Source organism: Lepus europaeus, chromosome 3, assembly GCF_033115175.1.
Source record: "Lepus europaeus isolate LE1 chromosome 3, mLepTim1.pri, whole genome shotgun sequence".
Classification (NCBI taxonomy): domain Eukaryota; kingdom Metazoa; phylum Chordata; class Mammalia; order Lagomorpha; family Leporidae; genus Lepus; species Lepus europaeus.
This window is the reverse complement of record NC_084829.1, coordinates 159,984,300-160,003,883: the sequence shown is the minus strand read 5'-3', so window position 1 is coordinate 160,003,883 and position 19,584 is coordinate 159,984,300. Positions and strand designations below refer to the sequence as shown.

At 56.4% G+C, this 19,584-nt stretch overlaps 1 protein-coding gene across 1 annotated transcript in view; it reads left to right on the top strand.

Moving 5' to 3' along the window:
* The first annotated feature begins 341 nt into the window (after window positions 1-341).
* Window positions 342-19,584, top strand: part of EZR (ezrin) — a 42,634-nt gene continuing 23,391 nt past the window's right edge. Inside the window, exon 1 of the mRNA XM_062186996.1 lies at window positions 342-464. Coding sequence (XP_062042980.1) covers window positions 453-464 — 12 coding nt within the window. The 5' untranslated portion in view covers window positions 342-452. The remainder of the gene's footprint in view (window positions 465-19,584) is intronic.

The window sequence follows — 19,584 nt, the reverse complement described above, 5'->3', positions numbered from 1 at the left end:
GCCGCGCCGGGGCCCTCCGGCGGCGCCCACGCGGGGCAGGTGCGATCGCTCCTCGCCCCTCGGTGCCCTCCCGGGGCGGACGCGGGCCCGGGCTGCGTGGCCGCGCCCCTCTAGGCGCGCCGCGGCCGTTCCAAGTTCCCGAAAGTTTCTCCCGGGCTCCACGGCGGCGGTTTCAGCCCCGGGGCGACGGTTGCTACGCGAAGTGAAACCCGGCGGGCATCGGCGGACCCCGCCCCCGCCGCCCCCGGCCCCGCCCCCGGCCCCGCCCCGGCCCTGGGCGGCGACTCCGCCGAAGCCCGCCCGGCCGGGTCTTAAGCGGCGGCGCGCGGCGGGCGCCGGAGTCGGGCGCGGCGGGCACGCGGGTTTGCGTGCTCAGGGTGTCCTCGTCCCGCAGGTCGAGCTCCGAGTCAGCAGCGTTTCCGTGCACGGAGGAACCCGCCGAGACCCCCAAGATGCCGAAGCCAGTGAGTGGCGCGCGCGGGTGCGCCGGGGCGGACGCGCCGGGCTCGCCCCGTCGAGGGGCTCACCTGCGCCAGGTGTTGGGCCGCTGGTGCCGGAGCGGGGCTCAGAGGACGGAAGTTGGGCCTTTCCCGGCCTGTTGGTCGCTCGCGGGTCACACCCGGGGAACGCGGCCATCAAGAGCCCTCTCCGGGCCGCGTCTGGGTCGCGGGATGACCGGGGGCCCCTGCCGCGGCTGTGGCCGCGCTCGGGGGCTGCCGACGACCTCCGCCCACTTGCCCGGAGCCAGGTGTGGCCGCGGCTTCCTGGGCCGGGGCCCGGGGCGGGGGCTCCACCGCAGCCCGGCGCGCAGCAGGGCAGCGGAGTGTGCGGGTCGCGGCGGGATTCGTGGCGCTGGGAGGGTCGGCGAGCACCTGCGTTTCGCGGGGAGTCGGGTGAGGAGGGAGAAGCCCGCGGAGAGCGCCCCTGCCCCCGCGGATCCCGGGCCGGCGGGGCCGAGGGCGCGGTTCTTGGAAAGGTGTGTGTGCACCTGCCCGAAGGCGGCGGGCTCGCGCGCGCTGCTGGGCGGGGGGCTTCCGGGTGCAGAGTGCTGAAAATACCGGGAGCCACGGGAAACCGCAGCCGGAGCTGCGTGCGGGGTTTCTTTGTAACTTTTCAAGGGGGTCGCTTCTGTACCCGGCGCTTGGCTGCGCCTCGCTACTGTTGCTCTCTGGAAAGATCTTGCTTGAAGCCTGGTTTCCTGGCGAGGATACAAAACTCATTCTCCCTGTGCTGCGGAGGATCTGCTCATGGTGCGGAAGGTACTTTTTCCGGCCCAAAATTCTTTTTTTTTTTTTTTTCAAACTTCCGAGTGACGCCTGGAGTGTGGCTTCAGGGCACCTTCGCTGTGGCACCGACACCGCGCCACACCCAAGGGCGGCCCGGGAGTGCAGCCTGGGAGTGCAGCCTTAGGGGAGGGGTCGGGAGAAGACCCTGCCCCTGCGGTTTTCGGGTCCCCGCCGAACTCGGGGATCCCACTTCACTCCTTTTCCTTCTCATTTCTCATCGTGAATTCCCTGTGCCTTTTAAAATTGTGATAAAATGCACATAAGGCAGTTTGCCATTCTCTTACCCGTCTTCCAGCTGAGTGGCGCTCAGTACTTTGACAGTGAGGAAACCCAGGCCCAGACTCCGATGTCTTCCACTGCCACCCCCAGCTCCCCTCCCCTGGCTGCCGCCTGGCCTCTGTGGCTATGGCTTTGACGTCTCCAGGGACTCACAGGTGCAGCCGGACGGGGGTTGTCTTTGGCTGCCTGTCTCCCTTCACACAATGTCTTCATCAAGGTCAGAGCGAGTTTTGGAATCCTGAAAGCACTCATGTTTTCACGTCGGGTATGCCTTGGTTTCGTGTTTGCTCTAAAAGTCTATAATAATGAGGGACCCCACCGTGGCATTTCTGAGGCTGGACCGGATGAAGATGGTTGTGAAACCGCTGAGGCGGCTCAGCATGGCGTGGGTGTGAGCGGCTGGGTGATCAGGCTGGGTGAGCCGTACCTGCTGGCCTGCGTGCCTGCTGGGTGTTACGGGGGAGCGTCTTAGAGATAAGATGAACAGACTAAGCTCTTCCTCATTTGAATTCTGCCAAGCCCACCCCACAGGGCACGGTTCACAGCCCCTGGTACTTGGCTCTAGATTTCAGTTTTGCTTTGCTGCCTCAGTAAATGTGAAATGGAATCGCCTGGCAAGCTGTGTAGATTCTAATAATTCAGACCCAAGGCAGAGACTCCTACTGGGCTGCCTCCTTGGGATCTGGCGTTTTAACCGCAGGCACCCACCTGAGAGGCCCAGTAGCCGGGCTGGTGCGCCTCCCCCTGCCGGCAGGGGGCTCTGCACCGAGCCGGGCTGACCTGATAAGAGCATAAAGGAAGTGCTTACTTGCACCGCTTATTAGAAAGGTGGGGGGTGGGTCGTTTTCAAGCTGGCCGCCTGCAGGGGCTGGGGTTGGGAGTGCCTATCTCGTCCTCTGCTGGGCACCCTGAGTGACCAGGGCTGGAGGGAGGCCTTGGGAGGACCCTCGCCTGGCTGGGGAGGGCTGGATGGGTTTGCTTTTTCCTGCCTTTCCAGCTTTGGGGCTCCTGTGACCAGAGACTTCCAAGGAGGGCGATTTGGGGGTGCAGCAGGCACCTGGCCCGGTCCCTGGGACGCAGTGTGCTGTGTGGCCAGGTAGCTGCCTCCTTCGGGGAGAGCTGGTGCTGAAGCACCCTGGGGAGCTGCTGCCTCGTTCCTTTCTTCCCGACACTTGAGGGACATCCCAGGCGGTGGGGACAGAAGTCCTGGAGGAAGGGAAGAGGAGTGGTTCAGGGCTCCCAGGAAAACTCAGTGGCCAGAGAGGAAATGAGAAGCCAGGCTGTGCCCAGCTCGGGGTTTGACCAGGAAGAGGCGACGGGATCAGATGTGCCCTTTGAAACCGGGACAGGAGAGTCCCTGGAGGCAGGAGGGAGGTGGCGAGGGTGGCCGTGTAGGCTGCCGACGTAGCCCAGATGAGAGCCGGTGCTGGCCTGGGCCAAGGTGGTGGTTGTGGCAATGGACAGCCATGGGTGGGGGACGGGGGCAGGGCTCTCTGGATAGGACTCATGGCAAAGTGGCTGTGTGGGGCCGGGCACCTGCGTGGGTGCCGCTGCCGTCATCACAGAGCTGGGAGTCCTGGCCAGGGATCCGGGATGGAGGAGTTGGGAGTCTGGCTTTGTGCATGTTGCTAACAAATCTGTGACTGTGACCGATAACAGAAGTCCTTGCCTTCCTAAAGTTCACCTTCTACTGGAGAGAGCACAGCTGGGACAAAGGAGACGATGGCCGAGGGAGGTCTCCACCTCCAGAGGCCAGCCAAGATGCAGGGGCACGTCCGCCCGGAGTCGAGGCACAGAGCTTCCTCTAGGGGCCACTGGAGCTCTCAAATGTGGCCTCTTGTGTTTAAAGGGGAAGAGTTCCCAGATCGTCCCTGTGAAATAATTGGTAGGAAAGAAAGAGATCCCACTCTGTTCCGCTGTCCCTCTCATTCCTGCCACACTGGCCTCTTTCATTGTTAATGGCCCTGAATAATAATGCTGTGATTGCTAACAGTTTTTGAATAATTTTATTAATGCTTATGGTTTGGGAAAGGAAAATATCAGTTGGTGAATTAGCATCTTTTTATTGTATTGATTTAAAGATTATTTGTTTGAAAGGTAGAATGGTAGAATTATGGGGCCAGCGCCATGGTGTAGTAGGTTAATCTTCCACCTGAGGCGCCAGCATCCCATGTGGGCACCGGTTCTAGTCCCGGCTGCTCCACTTCTGGTCCAGCTCTCTGCTGTGGCCTGGGAAGGCAGTAGAAGATGGCCCAAGTCCTTGGGCCCCTGCACCCACGTGGGAGACCAGGAAGAAAGTCATGGTTCCTGGCTTCAGATCAGCACAGCTCCCACCATTGCGGCCATTTGGGGGGGAGTGAACCAACAGAAGGAAGACCTTTCTCTGTCTCTCCCTCTCGCTGTCTGTAACTCTCTCAAATAAAATAAATAAAATCTTAAAAAAAAAAAAAAGGTAGAATTACAAGAGGAGAGGGAGAGAGAAGTCCTCCATCTGCTGGTTCACTCCCCAAATGGCCACAATGGCCAGGTTGAAGTCAGCAACCAGGAGCTTCCTCTAGGTCTCCCACGTGGGCGCAGGGGCCCAAGCACTCGGGCCATCCTCTGCTGCTTTCCCAGGCACATTAGCAAGGAGCTGGATCAGAAGTGGAGCAGCCAGTGCTCAAACCACCCACTTCCTAGGGTGCACATTAGCAGGAAGCTGGCATGGACAACAGAGCTGGGACTTGAACCCAAGCAATGGGTGTGGGTGGCAGTTCTTTGTCTTCTGCGTCCTTGGCCATTCGGGGGCCTTGGATGGTTCTGTATGGCTGACCGCGTTTAAGTAGTTCAGCTCTGGCATCTGAAGTAGAAAAATTCAGTCGGCTTTCAGAGTCGGCTTTCAGAGTCGCCCAATGCATGGGGAGCCACCCTTGCATTTCATTTCCCATGGGTAGTAGCAGCGTTGGAACTGCTCAGCGAGTGTTTACTGTAAACACTGAATGTCTAGAAGGTTGCATTATTTTCCCTGTGTCCTATTTACCATCATTGCCTGTCGGCATAAAGAATAAATATTTTGCTCCAGATTTCTGTTGTGCTATGTGTCTTAGAGACTCTCCACTGAAGTTCTGAATAAAACGAAAGTATGAACAACCATCAAAAGTTTCATAACCGGGGTACTTCTTACCTGTGGGTGGAATGGCCGCTTAGCTTCCGGGACTCCATTCTGTCTTCCGTCAAACACCAGAAATTTTTAAGTGACGAGACGGGTTACATAAACTCAGTTGAAACAAGGCTTTTGTATATCTGTGAAACCTGGTGTATCCTCAGACACCGCAGCCTGTTTCTGGTGTGTCCCCCCACCCCATGTCTTACAAACTTTGCGGTGTAACCTGTTAGCCAGGTAAAGTTTGTCTCTGGTCGGGCCCCTGGAACAGGCAGGACGCATTCTGCTCTGATTGTATCTCCTCTCCATCCTCTGCCCGTCCTGGTTGTAACTCCCTCCCACCCTTCCTCCCTCCCTCCCTCCCTCTCTCTCTCCCTCCCTCCCAGGGGCCCTGTGGGGCCATCAGGGCCTTGTGCTGGGACAATAAAAATTCCTAAGATTGGCTCTGCCTCCGAGGAGTTTTCAGTCTGGGAGGGAGGTGGCTGTGTAAACACAGGATCCTGAGCAGGGGTGAGGTCCTGGCCTCGGCTGGGGCAGAGGGCACTTCCGGGGCAGCGCTGGCCAGTTCTGTGCTCCAGGTCTGACAAGTGGCAGTGCCATTCTAAAGGAGGTGGACACTGTATCCACAGACTCCTGACCCTGCTGATGGAACAGATTTGAGGAAACCAGTCGTGAAGGCAAAGGCACGTCTACCCTTGACTCCTTATACTGATAAAAGCCAGAGGAAGTGACCTCAGCCAGGCCTGTCGGGTCTTGCCCTCCCTGGGTTTGAAGTCACCTTGCACAGCCTGGCTTCCTGGGCCGCGTTTGATGAGAGAAGATAAGTTTAAAATGGCCTGGGTCAACAGTTGTCATCGCAGATGTTGTAAATAATTGCTTTCGCCTCCTCACCTGTGGGCCCCTCCCAGCCTTGGCCTGTTTTTGCTAAGTGTTTTGCATTTTTTCTTTTTAAAAAAGATTTATTTATTTGTTCAAAAGGCAGAGTTAGGGAGAGAGATCCTCCCTCTGTGGGTTCACTCCTCGAGTGGCCGAAGCAGCCCGGAGCTTTGTCCGGGTCTCTCATGTGTGTGCGGGGGTACCTGGGGCATCTTGGGCTGCTTTCCCAGGCCGTGAGCAGGGAGCTGGATTGGAAGTGGAGCAGCCGGGACTTGAACCATATGGCACCGCCACAGAGGACGCTTGAACCCGCTTCGCCTAAACACCAGCCCCAAGGATGGTTTTTAAAACATGGATGACCGTGGGCAACCAACACCACTAGGGCCTTCAAAGCCTACAGTATTTACTCCGGCCCTTTCTAGAAAAAGATTTTTCCACCCCTGCTGCTAGGATGGAGATAATTGGTAAGCGTTTGTTCTAGCCTGGGGTGGCTTTGAGGGCTAGACTAATATTTGGAAGCAGATCCGTCTCAGCGGTCCCGATTTTTAAAAACCCGTTCTCCAAAAACAAAGAACGTGTTTTGTTCGCTGGTGTTAAGAGCACTGCGGCTCCGAGCACGGACATCTATTGTGAAACTCCCACCAGCCAGGCGTGGCTGGTGCCCAGGTTGCTTCAAACAGGGCTGGTGTTCAGGGCGGCTCTTTGTCTCCACAGAGAGAGGGCCAGTATCTTGTGTCACACGCTAAGCTGTGGTCCGATGACAGAGCTCTGGCATATGCTAAAACAAAGCAATTTGTACTGATCATTTGAGTTGAGAAGAAAGTGTTGTATAGATGAATTGCATCTCTAACATTGCTTTTTTTTTAATAGTAGAGATTTACTTAGTTGAAAGGCAGAGAGAGAGATCTGCCATCCACTGGTTCACTCCCCAAATGGCTGCAATGGCCGAGGCTGGGCCGGGCAGAAATCAGGGGTCTGGAACTCTCTGTGGGTCTCCCACGTGGGTGGCAGGGCCCCAAGCGCTCGGACCATCCTCTGCTGCCTTCCCAGGTGCACTAGCAGGGAGCGCGATTGGAAGTGGAGCAGCTGGGACCTGAACCGGCACTCACATGGGATGCAGCATTGAAGGCAGCGGCTCAGCCGGCCCCACCACAGTGCTGGCCTCTGTCACTGATAATTTAAAAACTAACTTTGATCCTGCCCTGGGCTGTGTGTGAAGCTCTGGCTGAAGTTTTGTGAGTCCGTCTCTAGCTCGTGCTCTCTACCGAGAGCTCCGTCACCATCCTCTCCCCCCCCCCCCCGCCCCCCGACTTGTCTCCATTGCCCATCGTGGGGCTGCTCTGCACCTTGCAAGGATGCTGGGTGCCTATTCGTGCCGTCTCTCCCGGCTGCAAAGGCAAGGTGGTTTCTGTGCTTCTAACACACTTTCAATTCTCACTTTATTGGCAGATAATTAGGGGATGACCAGGTAGCAGATACCCCTCTGCCCCTCACCTGTGAACAGGAACCCACAGGCCTGCCCGTGAGGGCCAGGAGTCAGCCCACAGGAAGCTCTTGGTCTTGCTCGGAGAGGGCTGGGCTGTGTTCCAAACACCTGAGGAGCTTTCCGGTCTCCTCGTGGTCGTGGTCGTCAGCCTAGCGCAGTAAAGCGGGAAGGAGGTTATACCTTTTGCAGTGAAGACGGCCCACACCCCGCCAGTAGACAGCCCCGCAGGGTGCCAGGGTTGCAGGGCCTGGGGGTGTCCTGGAGAACAAACCATGATCCCTACCCCTCAGCCCAGGGAAGCAGGGAGAGCTGGTGGCTTGTTCACACTCACGGCAGTCAGTGGTGGAACCAGTTGCCACGTAGTGGTGATTCTGCGTTACGTGCCCTTGGACCTGGCCTCTTCCCAGGGCCAGAGGCTGTGGGGAACCAGGCCAGTGAGGGTAGAGGGGAAGTCTCAGGGTGGGAGCACTTCGTGTCACGTTTCGCCAAGAGGTCGATTCCTGTCTCCGCCCTGGTCGCTGGGGAGTTAAAGCTGTGGGTGGAATGACTCATGATGGGGCGCGAGTGATGTATTCTTGTTTTTATTTGTTTGCTTTTTGATAGATCAGTCTTGCTTTAGCAGGGAGCCATGATGATCTGACCTGGGTCTGGTACTGAGCATTGCTGGCTCGGGGACGTGGGTTGACCTAAGACCGTGCCTGTGGCCCTGTCTATGGAGTTCGCATGCAGCTTGTCTTGGGTGGAGGTCCAGCCTTGTTCTTTAGTTGTTGTTTTTCTTCCTAAGATCATTTATTTGAAAGGCACAGAGTTAGAGGCAGAGGCAGAGAGAGGTCTTCCATCCGCTGGTTCACTCTCCAATGGCCACAACAGCCAGAGCTGTGCCAATCTGAAGCCAGAAGCCAGGAGCTTCTTCCGGGTCTCCCACGTGGGTGCAGGGGCCCAAGCACTTAGGCCATCTTTTCTCTGCTTTCCCAGGCCACAGCAGAGAGCTGGATCGGAAGTGGAGCAGCCGGGTTTTGAACCAGTGCCCATATGGGATGCCCACATCACGGGCAGCAGCTTTCCCCGCTGTGCCACAACCCTGGCTCGATGAGTAAGATTCTTAAATGAGACTCAGGCCGGGAGCTGCCATGTGGAGACGTCGGTGTGGTCGGCGTGTGGGAATACAGCGTGGTAACAGGGCTGCAGGACGCACTGATGTGCTGTGGCCGGACCAGCTGTGAAAAGATTGCATCCCGACTGCGTTTTTATATTTAGGAATTACTGGAACTGTGGCGATGGGGAGAGTAGAGTGGGCAGGCACATTCCGTGAGCTCCCCGGCTGTGACCGTTTCCAGTTTCCCATAGTGGAAGTTGGTTGTTTGAAGGGTGTGTTACAGGGGTAGCGGTGGAGAAAGGCTCCCTTTTGGCTCCAGGGAGTGTCTGGATCTGGGAGGCGACCCAAAGGGTGAATGGAGCAGCAACACCCCCACTTGGAGGGAGGAACCCTCCCCTCCCATTCGCTCCACCCGCCCCGCCCTGGTGGTGGCCCAGTGCTCAAAGCCAGTCTCTGATTCCCAGGGGAGCGCAGGGGCACTGGGACCAGGCTGCGAGCAGGACGTGGTCTTAGCAGCAACTCTCAGACTCCAAAATCAGAAAGGAACCTCACGGAGCCATCTGCCTAGGGTGTGGGGGGTTTGCACACACCCTGTGGCTGGGGCCAGGGGAGGAGGGCTGGCCCACGGGGTTGTTCCGCGTCATTTCAGAAGCAGGGCGGTTCGGAAGGCTAAGTCTTGCTGAAGTTTGCTTATCCAGGCAGATACTGTAATCTTACCAGTTTAGTTCCGAGTTTAAAAAAGTAAGCACGTGGGGTGGTTCATTACTTTGGTAGGTGACGAAAGTGAAGCGTGAAGCCTTCTTGGGCAAGTCTGGATGGATCTTGCGAAGCCGAAGCTCTGTGTGGGGAGATGTTCTCGGGGCTGGGGCAGCTCGCAGGGCTGTGGCTCAGCACCTCCAACATGGCAGGCCCGCGCAGGAGTTGGTTCTTCCTGGTTCCGCTGTCCCCCGGCTGCCCCTCCCCTGCACTAGACTGGGAAGGAAAAGCTCCCCCCACCACCACCCAGATTTCTCCGTTTCCAGAGAAAATAATGCCTTCCAAGTGGGCAATGAAGTTCAGCCTGTGTGTGGACCTTTAGTTTAAAACAACCGGCATGGCGAGCTGTGGCCGGCCTCACCTTGTGCCTCTGTCTTTGATGGGATCCCACGTTTGTGTCTATAATTAACTTCACATTTGCGTGACCTAGATCGGTGCTGAAGTATGTATGACGCTGGGGGAACCGAAGTCACATGCCACAGACCCAGAGCTCGCAGGGTTATTAGATAAAGACAAAGTGACCTTGAAGAAGTTGCTTTGTCTGCCTTGGGGTACGGAGAGAAGGACGTAGATTGTGTTTTCTAGAAAAAGTTTCTTTTGCAAATAACTTTTTTTTTTTTTTTTTTTTTTTTTTGGACAGGCAGAGTGGATAGTGAGAGAGAGACAGAGAGAAAGGTCTTCCTTTTGCCGTTGGTTCACCCTCCAATGGCCGCCGCGGTAGCGCGCTGCGGCCGGCGCACCGCGCTGATCCGATGGCAGGAGCCAGGTGCTTCTCCTGGTCTCCCATGGGGTGCAGGGCCCAAGCACTTGGGCCATCCTCCACTGCACTCCCTGGCCACAGCAGAGAGCTGGCCTGGAAGAGGGGCAACCGGGACAGGATCGGTGCCCCGACCGGGACTAGAACCCGGTGTGCCGGCGCCGCAAGGCAGAGGATTAGCCTAGTGAGCCGCGGCGCCGGCCTGCAAATAACATTTGATTATTGGGTTCTGTGTAAAGGGTGGTCTGATGCTAGTTTAATTCCATGTTAAATTTACACATGACACGTTTGTCATTCATAGTGTGTTGGTTCCTGCTTCTAAATGAAGGGTCTTAAACAGTAGGAGTGTCGTGGTGCAGTGGGTTAAGCCACCGGTTGGGACACTCGTGTCCTAAACCGGGTCTGGGCGGCTCCACCCCTGGTCCAGCTCCCTGCTAATGTGCCTGGGAGGCCGCAGATGACGGCTCCAGCACTTGAGTCGCTGTCACCCATGGGGGAGACTGGGATGGAGCTCCTGGCTCCTGGTTCCAGCCTGGCCTGGCCCCCGGCTGTTGGGAGCATTTGGGGAGTGAACCAGAGGATGGAAGACTCCCCCACCCCACCCCCATCAGTCTGTCTTTCAAGTAAATAATTTTTTTAGATTAACAGCTAACAGGCACAGGAGCTCTCAGGTCAGGAAGTGCCCCGAGGTGCTGCTGCGGGCTCGGGCCTGGGCCCCGGGGGAGGCTGGCGGTGACTTCGTGTGCGGGGCGGTGCCCGGGCAGGGCCGTGCCCACTGCCCCTGGCCTGGTTTCGAAGTAGGGGAACCGGAACCGACCCTCCCAATGTGAATGCCTGGATGTTTCCTTCCGGGGCCAAGGTCGCCATTTTCTGATGAGGGCGAGCGCACACGGGACTGGTTTGTCCGCTTTCGGTTCCGTAGCCTTGGTTTCACAGGAAGTGGGTCGGGGCAGGAAGTGGCTTGCTCTCCCAGCCTGCGGAGCTGCCCGGTGGGATTTCTCACGTCCTGAGGAGCGGGGACAGACAGTAGTTATCTGGACTGCGCTTTCCAGCCTGAAGTTAGAAACCTCGGGCTTGTGTTTAGAGATCCGGCTTCAGGAGAGTCCTTTGGGAGCTCTGCAGACGCAGCTGCTTGGGGAGCCGATCACCACAAGTGCTGAAACCTTTCTGGGCCCAGTTTTGTCTCAGGCATTAAGAAAAGGCTGTGGGGCCGGCGCGGTGGTGTGGCAGGTAAAGCCTCCACCTGCAGTGCCGGCGTCCCACGTGGGCGCCAGTTCAGGTCCCGGCTGCTCCACTTCTGACCCAGCTCTCTGCTGTGGCCTGGGAAAGCATAGAAGATGGCCCGAGTCCTTGGGCCCCTGCACCTGCGTGAGACCTGGAAGAAGCTCCTGGCTTCAGGTTGGCTCAGCTGCGGCCACTTGGGGAGTAAACCAGCAAGTGGAAGACTCTCTCTCTCTGCCTCTGCCTCTCTGTAACTCTGCCTTTCAAATAAAATAAATAAATCTTAAAAAAAAAAAAAAAAAAAAAAACACAGGAGCAGTAATGTGGTACAGCCGGTGCTGTGGCATAGTGGGTTAGGCCTCTCTCTGCAGTGCTGGCATCCCATGTGGGCACTGATTCGAGTCCCGGCTGCTCCACTTCTGAGCCAGCTCCCAGGAAAGCAGCAGAATCTGGCCCAAGTGCTTGGGCCTCTGCCACCCTCATTGGAGACCCAGAAGAAGCTCCTGGCTCTTGTGGGGGCCATTTGGGGAATGAACCAGCAGATGGAAGATCTCTCTCTCTCTCTCTCTCTCTCTGTAGTTCTGCCTTTCAAGTAAAGAAAAATAAAATCTTTTTTTAGAAAAGGCTCTAAGACTAGGATAACCTTAGACCTCTCGCCATGTGGTGGCCATCTTTATTTATTTATTTATTTATTTATTTATTTGAAAGGCAGAGTTAGGGGTAGAGAGAGAGACAGGGAGGGAGGGAAATTTTCCATCCAGTGCTTCACTCTCCAAATGGCTGAAATAGCTGGAGCTGGGCCTATCCAAAGCCAAGAGTCGGAAGCCTCTTCCAGGTCTCCCATGCAGGTGCAGGGGCCCAAGGACTTGGGCCATCTTCTACTGCTTTCCCAGGCCATAGCAGAGAGCGGGATCAGAAGTAGAGCAGCCAGGACTAGAACCTGCACCCTTATGGGATGCCGGCACTGCAGGCAGCATCTTTACCCACTGCACCACAGCGCAGCCCCGTGGTGCCCATCTTTTGGGTCACCCTGGGGAACAGTGACAGGTCCTATCTGTCGTAGATGTTATGCACGTTCATATAACACAAAGTCACATTGAAAGTTGCCTGTTCCTATCCACCGCGTGTTAGGAACGCAGCTTTTGTTTCAAGGGTAGCTCAGAGGTAGTGGAGGGGAGGTGGGGGGATGGTCTGGGAGAGTAGGTGAGAGGCTGGGGTGTTAATTTCTGTCGCTCAGGTTGCCCGGTTCCCGGAGAGCGCTCCTGGCCTCTCCTGCTGCCCCGGGGGACCCCAGGGCTGGACGCGCCTGCCCCGTCCTCCTGGGAAGCTGCCCCTGCCAGGTTACCCAGGCAGACAAAACCCAGTGTATCACAGCCTGTGTAGACATTTGCATGTATCCCGGAAGTGAATGGTCAGGCATTTGTAGATGATTTGATATAAATGCGAATATGAGCAATTAAAAAGTGCATCACAAGAATTCGTGGGACTTGGCCCACCTTGCTTTCTGCCAGAGGGCTGGCAGCTACGATTTCGATCTGAAGCAGCGGCCGCGTTCCAGGTCTTTTCATGCAAGTTCAGGTTCATGCTCTTGCCTTGTGAACTGTCTGAGGTTACAGCTACTTGGATGTTCTGTTAAGTTGGCTCGTTTTGCTTTGAACTTAGTTATGACTGCTTTTCATTGGTAATTAGCAAATTACCAATGGACAAACACTAACTGGTGTGTGTGTGTGTGTGTATGTGTGGTTGTTAAGATTTATTTTATTTATTTGAAAGGCAAGAGTTACAGAGGCGGAGAAATGGAGAGAGAGGTCTTCCATCTGCTGGTTCACTCCCCAAGTGGCCACAGCAGCCAGGGCTGGGCCAGGCTGGAGCCAGGAGCTTCCTCCAGGTCTCCCGCGTGGGTGCAGCCATTCTCCACTGCTTTCCCAGGTGCGTTAACAGGGAGCTGGATGGGAAGTGGAGCAGCCAGGGCTGCCGGTGGCGGCCTAAAGCAGTCCCCCTACTGTCCTCTTCCAAGGAGCAGTGGGGGGTAGGCAGTGCCACCCTGTGGCAGGTCAGTTGCCTGCGGGAGTTCAGGCATTCCATCACGGGACACGCCAGCCCCTGTGTGGCTGGACTTGGGGTCGCCTGCCCGTCTGAGCTTCTGCCAACACTGTCACAAGGCTGGCATGTCTGCAGCCTCCTAGGGGGCGCCAGGAGCTCCGAGCAGCTCCCAGCAGCTTGTGTTCAGGACTCTGCCCCCGACCTGTTTCTCAGTGACTTCCAGAACTTCATTTTCCCAGGACTTGGGGGACCGCTGTGCACGGTCCCTAGAGGAAGAACCTAGAACTACACTCGGGGGTGGCACTTTGACCTCTGTCAGGGTGTTGTCTGGTGGCTTCCACGTATGACAGGTGACTGGGGTCACTACCAACATGTGGTGACTTTATGGTTCTTGTTAGGCGGTGAGAGGCCGGTTGCTGTCTCGGTGTAGACGGTGTGGAAACTTTGATCGCAGTGTGGGTTTCGTGTCTGTCCTCGTGCTTCCGGACACCTGCGGAGGAGGGTCCCGGAGCTGCCGGCCGCGTCTGCGTCACCGATGCCCTGTGCTCCTTCCTGCAGGAGTTGTGGAGCTGGGCAGGTAGCCTGTCTGGCCTCTGCAGGTCTTCCAGAGCTCCGTAGTCCAGCACGTTTCCTCCCCCTCCCCGTGCCCTTCCTTAGCCTTGGCAGAGGGGAGCAACGCGGGGGCGCTGTGGCGCAGCGCCGGCACCCCATGCTGGAGCACCAGGTTGAAGCGGCTGCTCCGCTTCTGATTCAGCGTCCTGCTGACGTGTGTGCCTGGGAGGACAGCGGGTGATGGCCCAAGCGCTTGGATTTCTGCCATGTGGGAGACCCCCAGGGAGTTCTCCTGACCCAGACCTGGCTGTTGCAGCTGCTTGGGGAGTGAACCAGTGGCTGGATGGCCTTGTGCGCACACTCGCACTCTGTTGCCCTGCGTTTTGAGTAAATACATTAATCAATTTTTAAAAGAACAGACTTTGACAGGAAGGGGTAGCAGTGCTAAAAGCCTTCATGCCTTGGGTTGTGGATTTGCCCTTTGCCCTTGTGTGTGTGTGTGTGTGTGTGTTTTAAGATGTATTTATTTGAAAGAGATAAGAAGAGAGATCTTCCATCTGCTGGTTCATTCCCTGATGGCCACAGTGGTCCTCACTGGGCCAAGCCGAAGCCAGGAGCTTCATCTGGGTCTCTCACATGGGTGCAGGGGCCCAAACACCTTGGCCATCTTCCTCTACTTTTCCCAGCTGCGTTAGCAGGGAGCTGGATTGGAAGTGGAGCAGCTGGACACGGACCGGCGCCCCTATGGGAAGCCAGCATGACAGGTGGCAGCCTCGCCCCTGTGCCACAGCGCCGGCCCCCCTTGGTTATTGTATTATTAAGACAGCCTTGTGCTGTGGTTTCCACCTTGTCTAATGTTCAGCAAGACACTGACCCCTCCTCAAATGCGTCCCTGGAATGTCTTACCCCTGGCCCCGCCTGTGTTTGGGTGCCCAGGGATACGGACTCCTGTGGCTAGAGAGTGTTTAGCAAAGTTCCGGTGCCATGGCCAAGTGTATCACCAGTTGTGGTGAGTGACATATCAGGGTACTTCAGAAAGCTCGTGGGAAAAAGAATATTAACAGAGAAGTTTATTTCGGTGCAAAGAAGTTTTGAAATCCCTGCAAGTTTTTCATAATACACATTTTCCATAATCTTTTTGAATATCTCATACGTAGCTTTCAAAATTTTTACACCAACATAAGCTCATCTTTTAATTCCATTCTACATGAGTTTTGGAAGTGCCCGCACCTGTGGCCATTGCTCCGCGTAGGAAGTTCTGTTTGAGGACCCCGCTCGTGTTCCTTGTCTCTGCAGCGATGTTCTGATATTCTGCTAAAATACCTACAGCATATAGAGGTTCTTATTTTGCCCTCTGTCCTTGAAAGAATGGGTACAACTTTGGGGTCTGGGTTACTTTCTGGGTTAAAAGTTGGATTCTTATGTGTTCTGTGGAAACTCTAACAATGCAAAATAGGCAGTTTTGTCTATATAAAATTACCACTGGGCGACATGTGAGGAATGTACATTCATTTTATGTAATGCTTAGAAAACAAAGCTATTTTTAAAAATAATTTTTAAAGGATTGATTGATGGATTTGAAAGAGTTGCAGAGAGAGAGAGAGATCTTACATCCTCTGGTTTGCTCTCCAGATGGCCACCATGGCCAGGCCGAGGCCAGGAGCTTCATCAGGTCTCCCCGTGGGTGCAGGGGCCTGGACACTTGGCCCATCTTCCGCTGCTTTCCCCAGGCCATTAGCAGGGAGCTGGATCTTGGAAGTGGAGCAGCTGGGACATAAACCGGCACCCGTGTGGGATGGCGGCGCTGCAGGCAGTGGCTTTACCCACTGTGTGACAACGCGGGTCCACTCTTTTTTTAAAGTTTTTTTTTAAGTTTTATTTATTTGCAAGGGGAAAAAGAGATGGATAGAGAGGGCTTCTGCCTTCCAGTCCACTCCCCCAAATGCCCGCAACAGCTGGACTGGGCCAGTTTGAAGCCAGGAGCCTGCAGCTTAATTCATGTCTCCGTGTAGGTTGCAGGGACCATGCAGGTAGAGCCACCATCTGCTGCCTCCCATTAGCAGGAAACTGGAAGGGGACGGAGCCGCGGCTTTGAACCCAGGCGCCTCCACGTGGGATACAGACGGCCCAAGTGGTGTCTTTGCCACTACATCAAACGCCGGTCCCCAGGGTTGTCTTTTAGATAGTACCCATCGCTGTGACACCTGAAAAGATTGGGGTGGGGCAGAAGAGCCTTCAAAAGAAAAAGGGGGAAAAAAAGCCACAAATGGTGCACCTGCCTCTGGGGCCCTGGCTGTGCCGGCCTTGGCTGGATCGGAGCGGAGCATCTGCTGTCTGCGCTCGGCTAGTTAAGGCTTGCTGGGTTACTGGTAATGTTTTACAGGGCTGGCTGTTTGTTAGCCAGTGTGGTGGAAAATGACCACTGCGTGCGGTAGCTGGCGGTTTCCCGTCCTCTCCCGTCCTTGTGCATGGAACCTCTGTCAGGGCGCACCCACGTCATGGACTGGGGGCGTGCATGCATCATGAACCTCAGGAGTTGAGACTTCTGCACTTCCCGGACACCTGGCAGCACCGCACTGGCTGGCCCTGCTGGTGGTCAGTGTGCCTGCACCTGCGGGACCCTGACTGTCGGAGCAAGCTCTCAGGGGCTGCCTTTGCATGATCGGGTCTGAACTCCAGCTTGGCCAGACTTCTTGAGTGGTTAGGAAGGAGCACCTCCCGCCGAGCTCATGCCAGACTCCGGAAGACGTGTGTGCTGCTGCCCAGGGTCCTTGAGTGGCCATGAACAGGGCTGGGAGAGGGGCACATGCTAATCCAGGAGTCTAAACTATGAGGGGGATTGGTTAACATCCTCTCTTTTTGTGATCAACTTGAAGCTGGCTGGCGTGTCACAAGAGTTGATGCCAAACGGCACCCTGAGTCCAGGCTTCGGATCCCAGGGCCGGCTCTCAAGAGCAGGTCCTCGCCTCCACCCTAGGGGGCGGCTGGGCAGTGGGGAGCCCTCTAGAAGTGGGAGGGGCCAGCCCCGACCCCCACATCCAGGAGAGCAAGTGTCAGGGGGAGCACGGGGCTGTTTCGCAGCTTCCCAAGGGCCTGGGCTATTTTCACACAGAGCTTAAACGAGAGCACTAAACTGAAGTTAAGTCTAGTTTTATTATTATTACTTTTTGTTCACCTTTGCTTTCCCCTGGAGGTGGGCGTAGAGGTCTAGTTTGAGTGCCACCTTTGTAGCTGTTCCCTGTTCAGTCACTGAAGCAGATGGGAACAGCGACTGCGACCTCAGCCCGAGCGTCCTCCCGCTGCCGACGGCACGGACACCTCTGCGGTGCATTGTGCGTGGCAGGTGCTCGCCCAGCGTGGCTGCCCCCGGAGCACAAGACGCTGGGGGGCAGAAGTTCAAAGATTCTGCCTGTCTGAAATGTCCACAGTAGATGAGTCCTCGGAGAGAGAGAGCTGCCGAGTGGGTGCCAGGGGACAGGACCTCGGGAATAATGGGAGTGACCGGGAGTGGGCGCTGGGCTTCTTTTTGGGGTGACGGAATATCCCAGAACTCAACAGCAGTGTTGCTGGCCTACCTGTGAATACCCTAAGGACCCCTGAATTATGTGTTTCCAATGAGTGAAGTCTATGGGACGTGAATTCTGTTTCAACAGAGCTGCTGCGAGGGAGCACGCGGTGACCCGGCGTGGGCGTGGGCAGCAGTCCCGCGAGACCTCTCCCCGTCCCACTGCCTCTCGTGGGAGAAAGCTTGCCGTGGCCGCTTCCGCAGAGCGTGTCGGAGCACTGGAAAGGTCTTGCCCAACTAGTTGAGGACCGCTCCAAGTTGCTGAAGCGGCGGCTTCGGGAGCAGGCTGGAGTGCCGGACGCCGGTGCTGATGGCCGGCGGGCCAGGCCCGGGCACACTGGGCGCTGGTGGGATCCTTCTCACCTTGACTTCTGAGTAAGTGCAGGTGTGATAGATGGGCATTCGTAACCTTATCGCAGTCTGCTGCCTGCAGAGCAAACGTTCCGGTGCCTCCCTTCGCATGTCCCTTGCTGTCTGCACTGGTGTTCCTGACCTTGAGCACGTACGAAAATCGCTGCTAGCTGCTTTCCCTGCACGATCCGGCTGCTGCCGGGAGGTCTGGTTCCTCCCTTCCTGAACGTCTGGGGGGAGCTGGTCTCGAACCCATGCCCCGCCCCCATGGGCTTCTGTTACAGTTTCAATTTATTCTGTAAAAGTGACCTAGAGGTCATCTTAACCTGTGTTTAAAGTCTTGCAGAAGAAAATGGATACTTACCAAAGAAAAACTTACCAAAGGGAAGGGAAGAACTGGGAGATGATTTGATTCACCAAAAATTCACTGATATGAAGATTAAAAGTAAAAATCATTGTTTCACCATCAGTTCATTATTTCAAAATATTTATTATTCAAAAGGCAGAGTTACAGAAAGAGATCTTCCATCCAGTAGTTCACTCCCCAGAAGGGCGCAATGGCTGTGGCTTGGCCAAACTGGTGCCAGGAGCTCCATCTGGGTCTCCCACTGGGCTCTGAGGAGCCCAAGCACTCAGGCCACCCTCCGCTGCCCTCCCAGGCACAGTGGCGGGCAGCCAGATCACAGGTGGAGCTGCAGGTCTCGAACCAGCGCTCATGTGGGCTGCCGACGCTGCAGGGTGGCTCACCTGCTGCGCCAGGGGCTCATTCCTGGCTAATCCTCAGACCCCTAGAAGGTGTTTGGAAGCCATTTTGATAGCAACCAGGAAGACTCAGAAATCGCATACTCCAAAGCACACTCTGGGAAATGCTGGTTCTTTGAGATCCATGGAAAAATCTCAGTGGGCGGAGCCTTCGGAAACCCCATTCTGGGACTTCACTGCGTGCAGGCGTGCAAAAGCGTTTGTGCTAAATAAAGAAGAGAAGAAGCAAAAGCCGTAACTCCACCGCTCCAGAGTTGAGACCCCGCGCCCCCCGGCTGGTGCAGCCCTTGGCTTTGGAAGGTCGAGCGATCTCCAGGGGAACTGCGCAGCCGCCTGGGACCGTGTGAGAGGCTGGCAAGATAAAGCTGAGGCTGTAGCGTGGTGGCACCGCAGGGGGGATGGGTGCCAGCGGCTTGATTTTACAACCAGAGGGTTGGAGGGGAGGCTCTGGTCCCTGGCCACTGCCCGCTGCCTCACTCTTCACAGCCCCTCAGCTGTTGAGGGAGGAGCAGTGGGACATTGCCTTTTGTCTTTCTGGGGTGAATTGTTTAGTAAAGGCACACAGCTGGAAGCCGAATGCCTTTCCTGTCCATGGCAGTGGGAGCCCTGAAGCTGAAGTCTGTCCCCACCCAGGAGAGGAGAACTTGAGCCCTTCTGCCGGTGCCCAGCTGGCTCTGCACTCTTAGGTGTTGAGTCTGCTGCTTGGGCAGCGTCACTGGACGTCCCCCACCCCCCTGCACGCACCCTGGCTGGCTCGTGGTGCTCCTGGCACCGCACCCAGCTTTGCAGAGCTGCGTGGGCCACAGGCCAGGTGATGGAGGCCCGGGGTCAGCAGGTCTCAGGACTGGCTCTCAGACCTGGGCATCCCAGCCCTCGTGCCCCTGCCACTCAAGTTTGCTCCTCCCTCAGAATCACTTGAATGGCGTGAAGGAATCCAGACGTGGGGCAGTGTGTGCAGTGGCTGTCAGGTGCCCACCCGGGATGCCCACGTCCCGGATCCCAGCGCCTGGTTTGAGCCTTGGCTGCTCCCCCTTTGATGTGCCTTCCTGCCAGCGTGCACCGTGAGAGGCAGCAGGTGATGGCTCAGGAGCTTCGGTCCCCGCCGCCTGTGTGGGGACCCTGACGGAGTTCAGCTTGGTCCTGGCCCGAGTGTTGCAGGAATTTGGGGGGCAAATCCGCAGATGGAAGATCTGTCTCTGTGTGTGTCTCTCTCTCTGCTTTTCAAATAAAAAAAAAAAAGAAACTAAATCAAAGTGACCGATGTGTGCGGCGGGCGTTTGGTGAAGTCCCACACTGGCGTACCTGGGCTTGAGTGGCAGCTCTGCGCCGGACTCCAGCTCTTCTTCCTGCTGGCGCGCGCCCTGGGAAGCTCAGGCCACAGCTCCAGAGATTCCAGCCCTGGCCAAGCTCTG